The sequence below is a fragment of the Panthera tigris genome, chromosome B2 (genome assembly GCF_018350195.1).
Source record: "Panthera tigris isolate Pti1 chromosome B2, P.tigris_Pti1_mat1.1, whole genome shotgun sequence".
Lineage (NCBI taxonomy): Eukaryota > Metazoa > Chordata > Mammalia > Carnivora > Felidae > Panthera > Panthera tigris.
Genome location: NC_056664.1, coordinates 91,172,731 through 91,187,523, shown reverse-complemented (window position 1 = coordinate 91,187,523; position 14,793 = coordinate 91,172,731). Strand labels below are relative to the sequence as shown.

Below are 14,793 nucleotides of genomic sequence, written 5' to 3'. Positions count from 1 at the left end.
CTATACAGCAAAGATGGAAGCAGTAGTAACAGTAAACCTCATTTTGCTTTATGATATAATGAGAGAACCTACTTAACTACATATAATGTCTTTAATCAGCTCTTAATATCAAAGAACAAAGTGGTATTTTTGCTATTAGGACTTTTGGAAAAGAGATAGGAAAACAAATGAACAAAAGAATGTTCAGCTGACCAAATGTGATAATTAGCTTAAAGTGTATTTGCAACAACAGAAAATAGCACACATACCCCCACCAAAAAAAAAAGAAAAAGACATCATGGTGCATGAAAAATCAAGAACATTAACTGCCAAGGGCATAGGGTATTCTGGATTAAGTACAAGTTTCACAGTATTCACTTTAGCTAATGGATAATCTAAAAGGATAATATGTTTTTGTTGATACTCTAAAGTTTGATTCCCCCCTACAAACACACACACACACACACACACACACACACACACACACACTAAACATGATTAATAGATCTTTCTTAGCCACAATCCCAATTAAAATAATTTCCTCAAATAATTTACAAAGCAGAGAAACTGGGTGTTTTGTTTGTTTGTACATTTGTTTTAGAAATACCGAATGATGCTTTTATGCTGCAACTTACATAGAAGAGAAGTTTTCATCTTCATTTTTTAACTAACAAATAAAACATTACAAGTTTTAAGTGACAATTTTTATATTTATCTAAGCCTACATTTTTACGTCCAAAAATATGCCTTTCCAAGTCCCTTGCAAATTGTTGCCTAACCGGTGGCTATAAACTCTTACAGTGACAATTATCCATTATGCAGTACTTGACAGGCCAGCTCTTACGTTGCTCTATTAACTGACTTTGAGTTTTCTCACTCCCTGTGGGGCCCTCTAGGCTAAGATTGATGAGGTGCAATGTGGTGTTTGAGCTGCCATGCTGACTTGACAAACAGCAAGAGTGGTCCCTGCACAGAGTGGAGGAGGGAGGGCAGAAGAGAGACAGAACCACAGTGTATCCTGGAATGACAACAGCCTCATGCACTTGCCTTTCAAGGCAATTAAAACATTGTTTCTCAGATTTTACACTTCAGATACAAAACTTCTTTCTTCAATTAGAGTCCCAAAGCTTCATTGGTACATATTGAAAATTAGAGAGGGATTAAACTTTTGTCCCTCAGACATTTTAGAGAAGCGGAGATAAAAGTTGCTGCTCTTTCGAAGTTTAAATACACTGAAACTCTAATAACTTCTTACAATTCCCCAAATGGTGTTATCGCTTACTTTTTAACTATTGAATTCACTCTGGCAGAGCTAAGGTAATAAAACCCATCATCGTCTAATTTTCCCAGACAGCTTGATAGAACCAATGTTCTTAGTATAGATAAAGTGTAATGAAGCACTTTCTTTCCCATAGGAAAGTCTTCAACTCATATGCTTTGATGCCAACTAGCCTTCACATCTGCTGTTTCACCATTGATAGCTGTAACTTGGCATGCTAAACTAGTGTCTGATGAAGCAGCTTTACTCAAAGGCACCATTTTATTTCTTGCAATGGGAACATAGTAAAATGGTGTTGGTTTCCTGTAGGCCTTATGCAAATCCCTGTAATAAACATAGGATCAGGCCTCACATACAATAAATTGTGTGTTAGTGAGGATGGGGGAGAGAGACAATCTCCCTGGGTGAAAGTAACCCCCTCACTATGCCAATAATTTAAATGTATTATAAAAAATTGGTTTAATATTAATTTCAAACATGACTAATATCAAAACCATATTAGATACTAATAAAAATATAACAACACTTTTAAAATACCAACTTTGCTTTTTTAAACAAAATTTTGCTATTTAACCTAATGTTAACATTGATCCATTACCTATAACTCATATCTTAAAAGCAATAATGAAGAAAAAAAATATTTGGGAGAAAAGAGAAATGGTATGGCTACAAAAATCTTTGCTAAGATATTTCTTTTAGATTTCTAGAAAAGCTGCCTGATGAAAAACAAAGAAACCATCAACTTACACAGATGAGTATTTCAGTAACAATATTAATCACTAATCTAAACAGACTGCTAGGATACATTGGTGTTCAATCACGTAAAGCTTTCAGGGTTTGTTTCATTAAATATGCAGAGAAATCAAAACAATAAACCAGATTATATGTGAACTTGAATACATGAAACAAAGAATTCAAAATAAAGTTTCTATTTTTTCTATGTAATCATTGAGTCATTACTTAATTAGTAACTTGCAAGCAAGTTGGCAAGAACAGTTTTGGCTTGGAAACTTAAGTATATCTGGTTTTCCATCACCCACATTAGAGCCGTGTGTGATGAGTATTTGGTTTCAGTATAGATATGCAGAGAGATAATGAGGAATTCCAAAGGAACACAAAAAAAGATATCAATTAGAATTGCGTAATAATTTGTCCCCATCAGTTAACATAGGTGCATTTTTTCCACAAGGAAGGAGTGACAGTAGTTCACCAAATACTACAGAATAGTCCTGTCAGCTCAGGAAACAAAACTACAGGAGCCCAAATCTCAAACTGTTGTGCAGAATCTAACTCGATATATAATTACGAAGTAAGGTACTTCACTGCTTCTTAATCTGGTCCCAATTATAAACACAAAAGTCACATATATAATAATCCTTCCAAGACTTTAATATGCCTGCTTACTGGTCTCTAATTTCTCCTCCCTCCCGCACAGTGGACGAACCTGCAATAAGACTTACAAAGAAAAGGTGAATGTATTCACTCCCTAGTTACCACAGAATATATATTTTCTCAACTTTTACTCAGAGACACAACGAAGGTCAGGATTTACTCCACCATAATTCCCCGAGAAAGGAGAAAGCTCTAGCTGTCTTCATCCTGCTACAAGTCAATCCTTATGCCTACCAACTGGGGACTTCCAGGAACAGTGTCAGAAATGATGTAATTAGATTATTCACTCTCAGCAAATCTCTTTTGAACAAAAGGTAAATAATTTGAAAGAAGTAAGAGTACATTCAACAGATTTATCATCATTTCATGCTTCTGTCTGATATTTTGTGAATTCTGGGTTTCAGAACAAAAGAATACCCAAACTAATATGAAAGAAATGAAGTAAATGCAATTAGTTATTAAATACAGATGCCAATAATGAAGGGATTATTTATATTTCAGACAGGGTTAATTTAACCCTTCCTGCACACTGGAATCACCAAAAGAAGTTATAAAAAAACTCAGATACCAAGAATCTCACCTCCAAATATTTTTAATTCCTTGGCTTGGAGATGGGTCTGGGCCTCAGTATTCTCTAAGAATCATTCTAATGTTCTAATGTGCAAGCAGGTTGAGACTACTGATTTGAACAAAGGGATGTTTTAAGGATTTTTGAAACTTAGTGAACAATATACCCAAATAGGACAAAATAATGACTATCCCTTGAAAAAGAAAAATTGACGTAAAAATCAAGACTATCTTCTTGCTTGTCAGAATAACGTGATCACCTACCACAGATAAGACCATATTCCTATATGACATCCATGCTGTCCAGTCCCAATGCTTGCAGCCCACCCACATCTACTATTTTGATAGATAAAAGACTGGCCCCATAAGCTGAAGTAGTGCTTTAACTGAGGACATGGATAAGTAGTCAGTATCGCTAACTTTATTTATCAACAAATAAAAACTGTTAAGTCATAAAACTTTGATGCCAATATACATGTGCTCATATTAATATTCCAGTTTTAAACTAGTTTCTAGGCACAGAGACTATAGCCCCCATGTGAAACCCAAAGCTGAAATTTGAGATCTAAATTATTGAGGAGAAAAGGGCAGTGTCATTGCTAAGCATAAATTGACTCCAAGTAAAGAAAAATGACTTGAAAGCAAAACTAGGTGGCAAGTTAGTAACACCTGTATAAACGGGACAACTCTTTTACAAGCAAATATGTAAGAAATAATCCCTGTACTTACTGAGGTACGATAATGAATTTCTAATTATTATATTGTCAAAGAATCCCTCCTGGATAGTGGTGGAAAATAATTAAAATACATATAGTAGTAAATTTGGTATGCAGTGAAAGACATATCCAGTTTCTATCCACATGCAGATAAATAGTTATTGAACCCTTTCTTTGTGATGACCATACTTAACTGGGAATATACTACATAAACTATGAAAGGCATTTAAAGAATAAGTTCTGGAGATCTAATATACAGCGTTGTGATTAAAGTTAGGAATACTGTATTATAAACTTCAAAGTTGCTAACAGACTAGATTTCAATTGTGATAATGATTTGATGGTAGATGTTAGCTAATGCTACAGTGATAATCATACTACAATATATAAATTCATCAAATCAACACATTATACACCTTAAACTTAAACAAGATAAGTCAATTATATCTCAATAAAAAATAAAATGAATTCAAAAGTCATTTTAGATTATCTTTCTCGTCGTTGTAACTATTTTAGGTCAATTTTATGCATATACAAAATGAAACTTTCAAAATATTGTACCACCAATATAGCAAAAGGAAACTAAAGACTCATTTCAGAAAAACCCCTTTGCAATGTGAAAAGTACACTACAGATGCCATTTTGAAAATTTACTTCTGCAATGTATAAATCTTTTCATGGTAAATATATTATACTTTCATTGCTACTGCTGCTTTAAATAAAAACAACAAACAAAAATTATGTTTTTGAGAAATAAAGAATAATATGAAAAATGTCTAATGAATGGTATATGTTTCTAAATCCATTTATTAAGTACATGCAGTAAACTGCCAAATTTTTTTACATTCTATCTCTCAACTCAAAAACTACTTCTGTTCTTCTGGCATTTAAGAAGCAAAACTCACTCAAGCTTTTGAAAAATCATTACAGGCATGCCACACAGGCAATTCAGGCTTAAAAACCTATACTGCCATCCCAGCATAATTTAATTTTAGAAGACCATTGAACTGATAAGCTCAGAATAAGTAGCAGATTATAAAGAACATGTTATAACTATATCTGCCCCAGTGGCTTAAAGCAAATGTTTTAGAAATTTAATATGATCAAACAGTTGGGGTCATGTGGGTGAGCCAAAATGACTAATGCACTTAATTCTTCTGAGTAATGATGGTTATGCCATCATATCTTTAGCTATTACTTTTATTGTTGATACTACGAGTCCCTTGGTTATTGCTTTCATAATTAATAAGTCACTTAACCTCTCCATGGCCCAGTTTCCTCATCTGTTAAATGAGCATAATGATAATTGCTTCCTACCTTCCTCAGGGGTTGCAGTAAAGATTAATGAGTTGGCATTTAGAAAGTACTTTGAGTTCTCCTAAAGAGGGAGACTATGCACAAAGAAAAATAAAACAAAATCCTCTGTGGCTAAGTACCAAAACATAAAACTTTTCCTCCAGATGGATTAATCCACTTGCTTATATTCCTAACACTACAACCTATACTTCCAAATAAACTGACTTTTAACCAAAAGTTAAAAATGGAAATGCCATAGAGAGCTACATATTTTGAAAAAAAAAAAAAAAAAACTTTTTTAGTTCTACAGATTAGCAAAATTTGAAAATAATCACACAATCTACCTAAAACTCTCTGTCATAGGTTTTCCATCAATGGATGGTATAGTCATTGTGCCATGGGATAACTGTACAGAATTAGGTAAAAGAAGTGAGTTGGTGCCATAAAGAGAACCTAAATATGAAACACTAATTTAGGGTCACATACTAAATTACAATGAAATCATTAGAGAGAAAATTGGGAAATAGGAATCAATGAAATAAGGGGAAATAATATTTTTAAAGTGTGCCTTGTAGTAAGTTAAAAGATTGAAATGCAGTAATAATCTTTTGGACTTGGCCAAAGAAATGTCTACACAAAATGACAAAATATTCAAGGAATCAGCTAGTTACTTCCAGCTACATGGGATAAGGTAGTACAAGAAAGAGATCACTCATCAGAAGAACAACAAAGAGAAGGAGGAGAGGGAAGAAATAATTTAAAAGAACTGGGCTGTTTGCAACCAGTACTTAGAGGTGATATTGTAGAGTTAGAATTTGCATGGTTGGGTAATTTTAAGCATTCCTAGTCTTCAGTGTCTCAAGTCAGTAAAAGTTCTCTGAATTGTTCCAACATGGCACCATTTCGTAACTAAAGAACAAATTATGCACGTTGCTCAAGGTACTTCGTTCAGCCCTCTGAAAAAGTTAAGGCAATGCCTTGTAGATTTTCTCCTCCAGCAAAGAGCTTCTATTCCAAAGTAACAATTAGTTTAGAGAGAGGCACATTTGAAAAAGAACTGTCCCTGTGGTTTTAGATTATAAATGGACTCACTTGGATACATTTGAAGGCCACAAATGTTTAGCCAAAATGGTATTGGCAAAAGCACTGTCACCCTGGTGTAAGAGAAACAGAGTCTGTTCAAAATGTACTAAAGTCTCTGGCCTTCCAAGTTTCTAGAAATAGGACTGCTGACTTGTAAGCTAAATAAAGGTTTATGTTACATGCCACTAAGAGATTTTTGCTGTTTGTCAAGCAACATCATTGTGGCAGTCGATAACTAATAAAGCCCAAACCATATGCAAAGCCTGTGCAGGGAACTAGAGATTCAAACGTGAATGATATAGGTTCAATCCCTGCTATGCAGTGTGGTATAGAAACACAGGAACCAAGAGGACAGCTTGGGTTGAAAATTCAATAAGGACCGAAGTAAAAGGTGCTCAGAGAATATAAAGGAGTACCTCACCCAAACTGAGTAGATAGAACAGGTAGGGGAAGGATCGTGAAAATTTGATAAGTGAGGCATGAATTAGTATCTAAGGAATAAAGAGAATATAACCAATTTGGTTATAAGAAGGGACAGGGATGGGAAAAAAATGTGTAACAGGCATTGGAGAAGGAGGTGCATCATTTACTTGTGACAAACCTGGGAGTAGCTGCAAGTGTGAGAGCAAGTGGCTATAAAAGAAGCCAGACCATGATGATGAGGCAAACAAAGGCAAGAAAAATGTAACATAAATTAAATCTCCTTACAGCTTGCAGCCCACTGACACTTACCTGAAACATGTAGAGCGTGACCTTCCTCAAAGAACTCATGGCTGCCCTACTTCATGTTTTTGTTTTATTGAAGACCAGAAGTAACCTAATCTTAACAAGAGCTAGCCCCTCAAGGTTCTGAAAGCCTTGCTTTCAAATTCCTTAGAGACTTATACTATCCCTAACTCCCTCTAACTTAAAAGTATATAATCAACCCCAGGGCAGCTCTTTCTGCCCATAGGTCGTGTCCCCATATTTAATAAAATCATCTTTTTGCACCAAAGACGTCTCAAGGATTCCTTTTTCACCATTCGCTCAAGACTCTCAACAATGAGGTGTCTACAAACACACTGAGAAGTCAGGTTTATACCCTAAAGCAAAGGGGAGAGGGCAATTTTGGAGGACTTTAAGTCACTCTGGTAGCAGCATAGAGAACAATACAGACAAAATTGGGAGAAAGAAAAGTTAAATGGTTACTACAAAACCCTAGACAGAGATGACACTAGTTTTCATAACCAGGACAGTAAACAGTAAACAGTAAACTGTAAAGGAAACAGTAAAGGAAATAGATATATAGGAGATAGAATGGACAGGTGCAGGCAGTGCTTGGAGATATAGGAAATATGTTTAAGATTTAACACAGTTCTTACCACATAAGAGATGATCGATAATTATTTCTTGAATAAAAATTTGATATCTTACAAATGAACATGTAATTGAGAACATAAGGTGAATGGCAATACTGCCTAAAATAAGACATCTTGGTCATTAGGTTAAAAAAAAGTTAAAGTTAAGGATAAATATTTTTTATATTAAATATTTTATAGTCCCCTTTACCTATGGTTTGCAATAAATTCCCCAAAGAATTGTTAAATGCACCTCAATATACCGTTTCAAACTACACAGTCTAGAAAAGAGCTCTCATAGTTTCTTTTTATTTCACTTACCAAATTACATCCTCTTCATGACAATAATTATCAGAAGACTGAAGCAATTTCAATTAGATAAACATGATGTGATCTCTTCTTAAATCTATTTCAAAATTATTTATCCTACTGTGGGCCATAGAGACATAATTTACTTGACTATGTTTAAAATCATCCTAAATTCTGAATATTTTTAATTAGCCATGTATTTTAGTGATGCTAATATATAACCTCCGTCAAGCATTTACTAGATGGTTAGCAAACGTGTACAGCTTTCATTTAATATTCAAATAATAGTTTCAGAATGGTCCTGTTAGTCATTCCAATGTAGAAATGAGGCGTCAGAGGTTTACAAGTAATAGTATCTTACCTAAATACAGCCAATACGTGGTGGAGCCAGGAATCAAGCCCCAGTTTCTCTGATTTCAGTTTTTTTTTTTTCATTCATAACAACTATTCTGAATTTTAGATTTTATTTTCAGAAGCATTAGGTGATATGCATTGTATGTTTGATACTATTTAAATTTCTTACAATATATGGCAGAACTTTTTAAAATAACCATAAAAAAGTATCTCCTTTGATACCATCTTTTTTGGAAGGACAGACTGTATTTGTATACATAGCAAGCTTGAGATTTCAGGTAGACCAAACCCAGAGAGAGAATTATCAGGAATTGGAAAACCTGAGTCATGCGTTGCATAGAAGCAAAGTGATTCAGCACCACTTTGTAAAACATAGGACTCACTTTGAAAATACAGGGATTCTCAAAAGAAATCATAACACCTACAGGCTCTCACTGAGTTATTTTTGAACATGTAATCTATATGTATTCATTCTCCTAATCTTTATACTTCGGGAGAAAAGAATGTGCTTGTTGCTTAGTAACATTCTGTGTAGTGTTCCGCTCTGGGGTGAGATTTCAGTTGTACTACACCAAGTCCCCAGATTCCGAGAAGGTTTTGACAACTCCTTTATTGTTTTTCAATGAAATCCCTGGGCCTTCAGCTATTTTATCATTAAAATATGATTAAGAATATATATTGGTGATGTCATACAGTTTTCTGCTGTTTATAAAGAATAACTCTGAAGAACTACCATCTGCTCAATTTTGAGTTACTTTACCAGTCATGACTTTACATTTATCCCTGGGAAGAATGCGCATGGAGTGTAATGGATATAAAAGAAGAGAAGAAAGAACTCTTCTTGAAGACAATATACACGTAAGCTCAATAAACAAAGTCAAGCATGTTCTTTGGAAAAAGGATTATTTAATATTATAGAATGGCATAACTCTGTGTTTTTGCAATACTGAGGACTTACCCCTTTAAGGTCAGGTATCTTGAGCCAGCTCTTCTTGCTTGTGGTAACAAAATTATACCATTCTTTAAAATAATTTTCTGGAACTGAGCATTCCAGAACAATTAACTAACAGCAGGGTCTTGTTAAATTTGTAAAAACAAGATGGAAATTCCTTTAGAAATCAATGCCTTAAGGGTGCTTCCTAGAGTGTTTGTATGCATTGCTGTTAATTAAGAAATAAAAGAATGGTATCAAATGTAAACAGAATACACACACTAGTCCCTGGTTCATTGCGAAGTTGAAAAATGAGCATGCAATTACTTTAATTCCAGATTGTTAAGGAATATATATATTTTTAAATTTTACACCCATGGCTGGTATAAGTGTATAATTTAACAAACTAAAATATGAAGTTGAAATTAGTATCATTTAAGGGTACACTAAAATAACTAAAGAGAAGTCAATATTTAATGTATTCTTTTAAATTCTAATTTTTTTTTCTAATTTTAAAGTAAGAATTCAGCATCTGATAAGGTTATCAACATAAGGTAATTGTCAACTTAGTGATTATCACTGTGTGGTTTTTACTGTGACTAGTATGGATTCCAGAAGGCCTTAATTCTACAGAAAGAATGTCTGTGCTGTTGGAAACAGAAAATTGTTCTATGCCAATTTTCTCTTGGTGCTAGAGGTACCCTTGCATGCGAGAGAGAAAACAAGGGCTGAAAGAGTAAGAAGAAAAGTCAATAGCAAAGAAAAGTGAAGGTAGGCAAAAAAAAAAGAAACTAATACTGCATAATTTACCTAAAAAAATTAAAATTAAAAAAATTATTTAATAATTTTTAAAAAGAAAGAGAAAATTGAAAAGACTGAAAAGACAAAATAAAGGGGAAGAGAATAAGCTGAAAGATAAGAAAAAAATAATTTTTTTAAGTTGATTTTCTAGAGATAAACCTTGCTCATGGTATAAAAGAAATTTGAAACAAGATATTTTGAGTCTTCTGGAATATAAAAAATAAAATGAAAACTCTGATGTATTTTTGAAACAGAAATAGTAACTTCTGATGTCAATCAAATCACTTGGTTTAGATACTTGGTGTTTTTTAACAAACTCTATTCAAAAGTCTCTTGAATACTATAATAATTTTAATGCATCCCACATTCACTCCCTACAAAGTTACTGACACATACAATGTGCATTTAGCATTTCAACAGATGATTTCCTTTTCTAAAAAAAACCAAAAATAAAACAAAACAAAAAAAAAACAAAAACAAAAAACAAAACAAAAAAACGTTATATAAGAAAAGCTATCTTTATTAATTCTGAATATTCAATGGGGAAAATTGATCAGTTGTAATTAATATAGTCAAATGGCACTTACTGATCATAATATTTTGCTCATTTTTGGTTACTCAACAAATTTGATTAAATAATAATGATTTTCCAAATAAATGTAAAATACACATTTTAAGCTTTCATCTAGCCATATGAGATATTCACTCTGAAAATAATTACATTTTAAGAATTATATAGATTTGACTAAACAATCAATCTATCTCATTCTTTGGATATTTATGTCCTCCAGAACTCTAGAAAAAGAGATGATTTAGTTTTGTGAGAATTTTTACAACAAAAATTATATAATTTTTGGCAAAGTTTGTGTTTTAAGTAGCATAAAACCCAGTTCCATGATTGTTGATATAGTCATCCAACTAAACTATGATCTCCTTAAAAGTGAGAAATAGATGTTATTTGCTCTAGAAGACCAATATGTAATGCAATTTCTGGTACTCAACAGGTACGTGATGAATGTTTGATGAGAGAATTTATTTTATAGTTTGATTCAACTATTTAAAAAAGTTACCACTTCTGCATACTTAAACTTCCTATTACATTTGTATGAACAGTGAAGGAAAATACCAATGCTTAAAATTTTGCCTGACATACAAGGAATTTAAAAAGACTTAGTACGCTTAGCATAAGTCATACAGAGAAAGACAGATACCACATGTTTTCACTCTTATGTGGATCCTGAGAAACTCAACAGAAGACCATGGGGGAGGGGAAGAAAAAAAACAAAGGTTAGAGAGGGAGGGAGCCAAAACATAAGAGTCTCTTAAAAACTGAGAACAAACTGAGGGTTGATGGGGGATGGGAGGGAGGAGAGGGTGGGTGAGGGGCATTGAGGAGGGCACCTGTTGGGATGAGCACTGGGTGTTGTACGGAAACCAATTTGACAATAAATTGCATATTAAAACAACAACAACAATAACAACATCAAAACAAAACAAAAAGACTTGGTACAATATAAAAGAAATTACGGAGTGATATTGACTCCCTGAAGTGAAATCACCCGATTTAGAGTATAGTATTTTGGCCCAATGAGATCAGCTGGAGTAAGAAGAAAGGGAAAATAAAGAGGGTAAGATACTCTATATGCCTGGAACCTGGTTCAAGCACTTTTCCATTCAAGTGTTCCACAGGGCTGTCCCTCTGGAAACCATTATGAGTTCAGTGTTATAGCTCATTTTCAAACTCTGTGCCTTACAGAACATTAGATGAATGTGCATCAACAAGAATTGTTTTGGCTTATTTCTATCATTTATTTTCCTTCTTTTTCTGTAGGCTTGTAAACAAGCCTTGTTTCACCTTAACAGAAAGAAATGTGTATATAAGAATATTATGTATGTATGTAATCATTCTATTCCTCTGGAACAGCTAAGCCTGGTAGAGTCTGAATCTAATACTATTTAATATATATTAACAAATATATATTAATATATAATCAATACATTGTGTTAATATATTCATTACATTAGGCATATATTGATATATATTATATATTAACTATATTATATTAATGTAATTAATATACTAATATATTAATATATACTAATAAATGTACAGACATTTACACTCAAAGATAAAAACTTGTTGAGGAAAAAAAAATGTTGCCGTGGGCAGAATTGCTTTCGAACAAAAAGGGAATACTTGCAAAGCAAGAACTCCTTGCCATTTGCAAGTATTAAAATGTTTTGCCTTAATGACCGTGTATTTAGTTGTACACATACCCCTCCATCCCCTGAGGATTCCTGATTATTTTTTACTATTGATTATTATTGATTGTTGATTATTGAGGATTATTGACTATTGATTATTCTTCACAAATTACAGTGTTGCTACATCCTTACATCCATTAAGAGAGGGAGATTTGTTTGCACTCTATCATTTTAATATGTAAATTGTAGACAATCAGTAGGACTTACCTTGAAAAAAGTCATGGTTGCACCATCCTCCACCGCACCATACTCTATCTTGGTTTGTTTAGCTAAATCATCAGCAGAGTCAATAGGGGATTCCATGCGCTCCACTGTCAGAAAGGCGGCTAAGTTAGCAGTATACGAAGAAATGATGATAAGTGTGAAAAACCACCAAATGCCTCCCACTATCCTGGTGGAGAGCGCTTTGGGCATGAGCTCAGAACCTAACAGAGATTGGGGGGAAAAGGTGAAACGAATACAGAGAATTTGATCAGCAGTCAGGTACTTTTGGTCACAGTGGCAGAATGGAATCACTGTGTAATAAAAGCTTAAATCATAGGTTCACATATTGCTTTAGAAAGCAAGCAACAACCACTGGGAGAGCAGAGGCTAATTTCAGATAATAAACCGTCTCTTAGGACACTTGTTAAGTATAGTGGCAGGAGACTTAAGTTCTATCTGAGACAGGACATTAGTAATAACCCTTATAAAAACAGCATTAGAAGGGAGAAAAAAAATATCTCTAGTTTATAAACTACTTGTATGGCTTTTCATATTCTTGTTAATTACTTTGGTTTTAGAAGAAATGATTTAACATACATTCAAACCCATTTCTTAACACGCTTTATATAAAGTTTCATTTTTTGATGTGCATGAAAGCATAAATTTTGTCTATTTTGCCATTTTAAAAAATTATGTGTTACAAAAATAAATTTCAATTACCTATATTCCTTGAGATATGAGGTTTTAGTCCAGGTTTATTTTGAAATAAGGTAGTAAATTATTTCCTTATGTACAAACAAATGTCTCCCATCACTATAGTTATCCTCAATGAGAAGAATCAGAATCAGAATAAACATATTGTCACAAATTTATTTTTACATATATATAGATATTTCATAAATATATTACAAACATGGCTGGAGTTGCCTGCTCATGCTATTAATAAGAGAACGGGATCCAAGAATTCTATTTTACTTTTGATTATTATTAATTTAATTAATTTAGATTTTAAAATAAAATCCTGACAATTTTAAAATCAAGTCTTATAGCTTTACAACATTGTTTAAATTATGTACACTATTTACAGTCTTAATGTGTAAATGAATACATATCAGCATGCATGATTTTTTTAATAAGAAAAGTATACTAAATTTATGAATATATGTAATATATTACTATGCACTTTTAATCATTTTAAATCCAAAATCAAGAAAGCATTGGCTACAAATTAATTTTTAATAGGGTTTGAGTAAAATGGAATGAAGCAAAGATGGACTCCATTTGCTGATTTGTTGACAGTCAGATCTTTCATATAATCACTGATGCAGTAAGGCAACACATCTTTGGATGGAATGAAAAATGCAACAAATCATTCATGTTAACATTGAAAAAAAAGCGGTATCATGACCAGAATAGATCAAAACAGCCCATCTTACACTGCAGTTCATCTTACCCTTGTAATTTCAAACAAACGAACAAAATTTTAAAAAGCAGACAGACTTGGACATGACAGCCAACTCCAGCTCCAGACTCTGCCTACCATTCTGTGGGAGGGGAAAAAAATAACAAAAAACAAAACAAAACAGAAAAGTACCTTTCTGATGTAGTTGCTCCTAGGCCCTGTCAGACACACACTCGAACACTGAAATACTAAAATATTCCCAAGATGATCAGCAGCAGCTTTGGCTGCCCATTCTACTTTTTTTTTTTTTTTTTTCCTTAACAACAGCACCAGTAAAGTCAAACAAGACCGGGAAGGAAAAGAACAGTGGAGACATTCGACAAAAAAGGCCCAATTACCACAAGTTCGTATCTTACCCAAGGACTTAAAGAGAGTACCTCCTAGGTTTGTGAATCAGAGCCTGGTTAGGGGCTGACTGTCATGTACTCAAGGTAACGTCATGTCCAGCACTATATCCCACTAATTCCTGGGGAGCTGGGCATCAGCCAGTTTAGTATGGGTTCCTCTTTCATGTATCCACCAGCAGTGAAGTAGTTATGTGGCAAAGCAAATGTATATTTGAATTTTTCATTGCTTGGATTACTTATCATTTTCAGAGCTATCAAATATAGTCTGAATTCTAATGGCTAGATTTTTTAGCTATCAAGTTAATCTAATCAGTATGCGGATTCTCAAAAAACTCCAAATATTTCAGAAAAGATAAGTGAAAAAAAATTTTTTTCAAAGTAATAGCAAACATAATTTTTAATATTCTTTGTTACGTTTGTGCCTTTATTATCAGGATAAATTACTCCAGGCTATTAGGGTTAGTTATTAGC

General features: G+C 33.3%; 1 protein-coding gene and 1 long non-coding RNA gene across 4 annotated transcripts in view; one reads left to right on the top strand and one right to left on the bottom strand.

The window, feature by feature from the left end:
- The window catches only part of GRIK2 (glutamate ionotropic receptor kainate type subunit 2), a 649,982-nt gene that overhangs the window by 114,101 nt on the left and 521,088 nt on the right, over positions 1 to 14,793 (bottom strand). For all 3 annotated transcript variants that reach the window (XM_042986881.1, XM_042986877.1, XM_042986878.1), the window contains exon 14: positions 12,517 to 12,734. In XM_042986881.1, coding sequence (XP_042842815.1) covers positions 12,517 to 12,734 — 218 coding nt within the window. The remainder of the gene's footprint in view (positions 1 to 12,516; positions 12,735 to 14,793) is intronic.
- LOC122238698 overlaps positions 9,928 to 14,793 on the top strand; it is a 12,902-nt gene continuing 8,036 nt past the window's right edge. The window contains exon 1 of the long non-coding RNA XR_006217773.1: positions 9,928 to 10,014. This is a non-coding gene — a long non-coding RNA (uncharacterized LOC122238698). The remainder of the gene's footprint in view (positions 10,015 to 14,793) is intronic.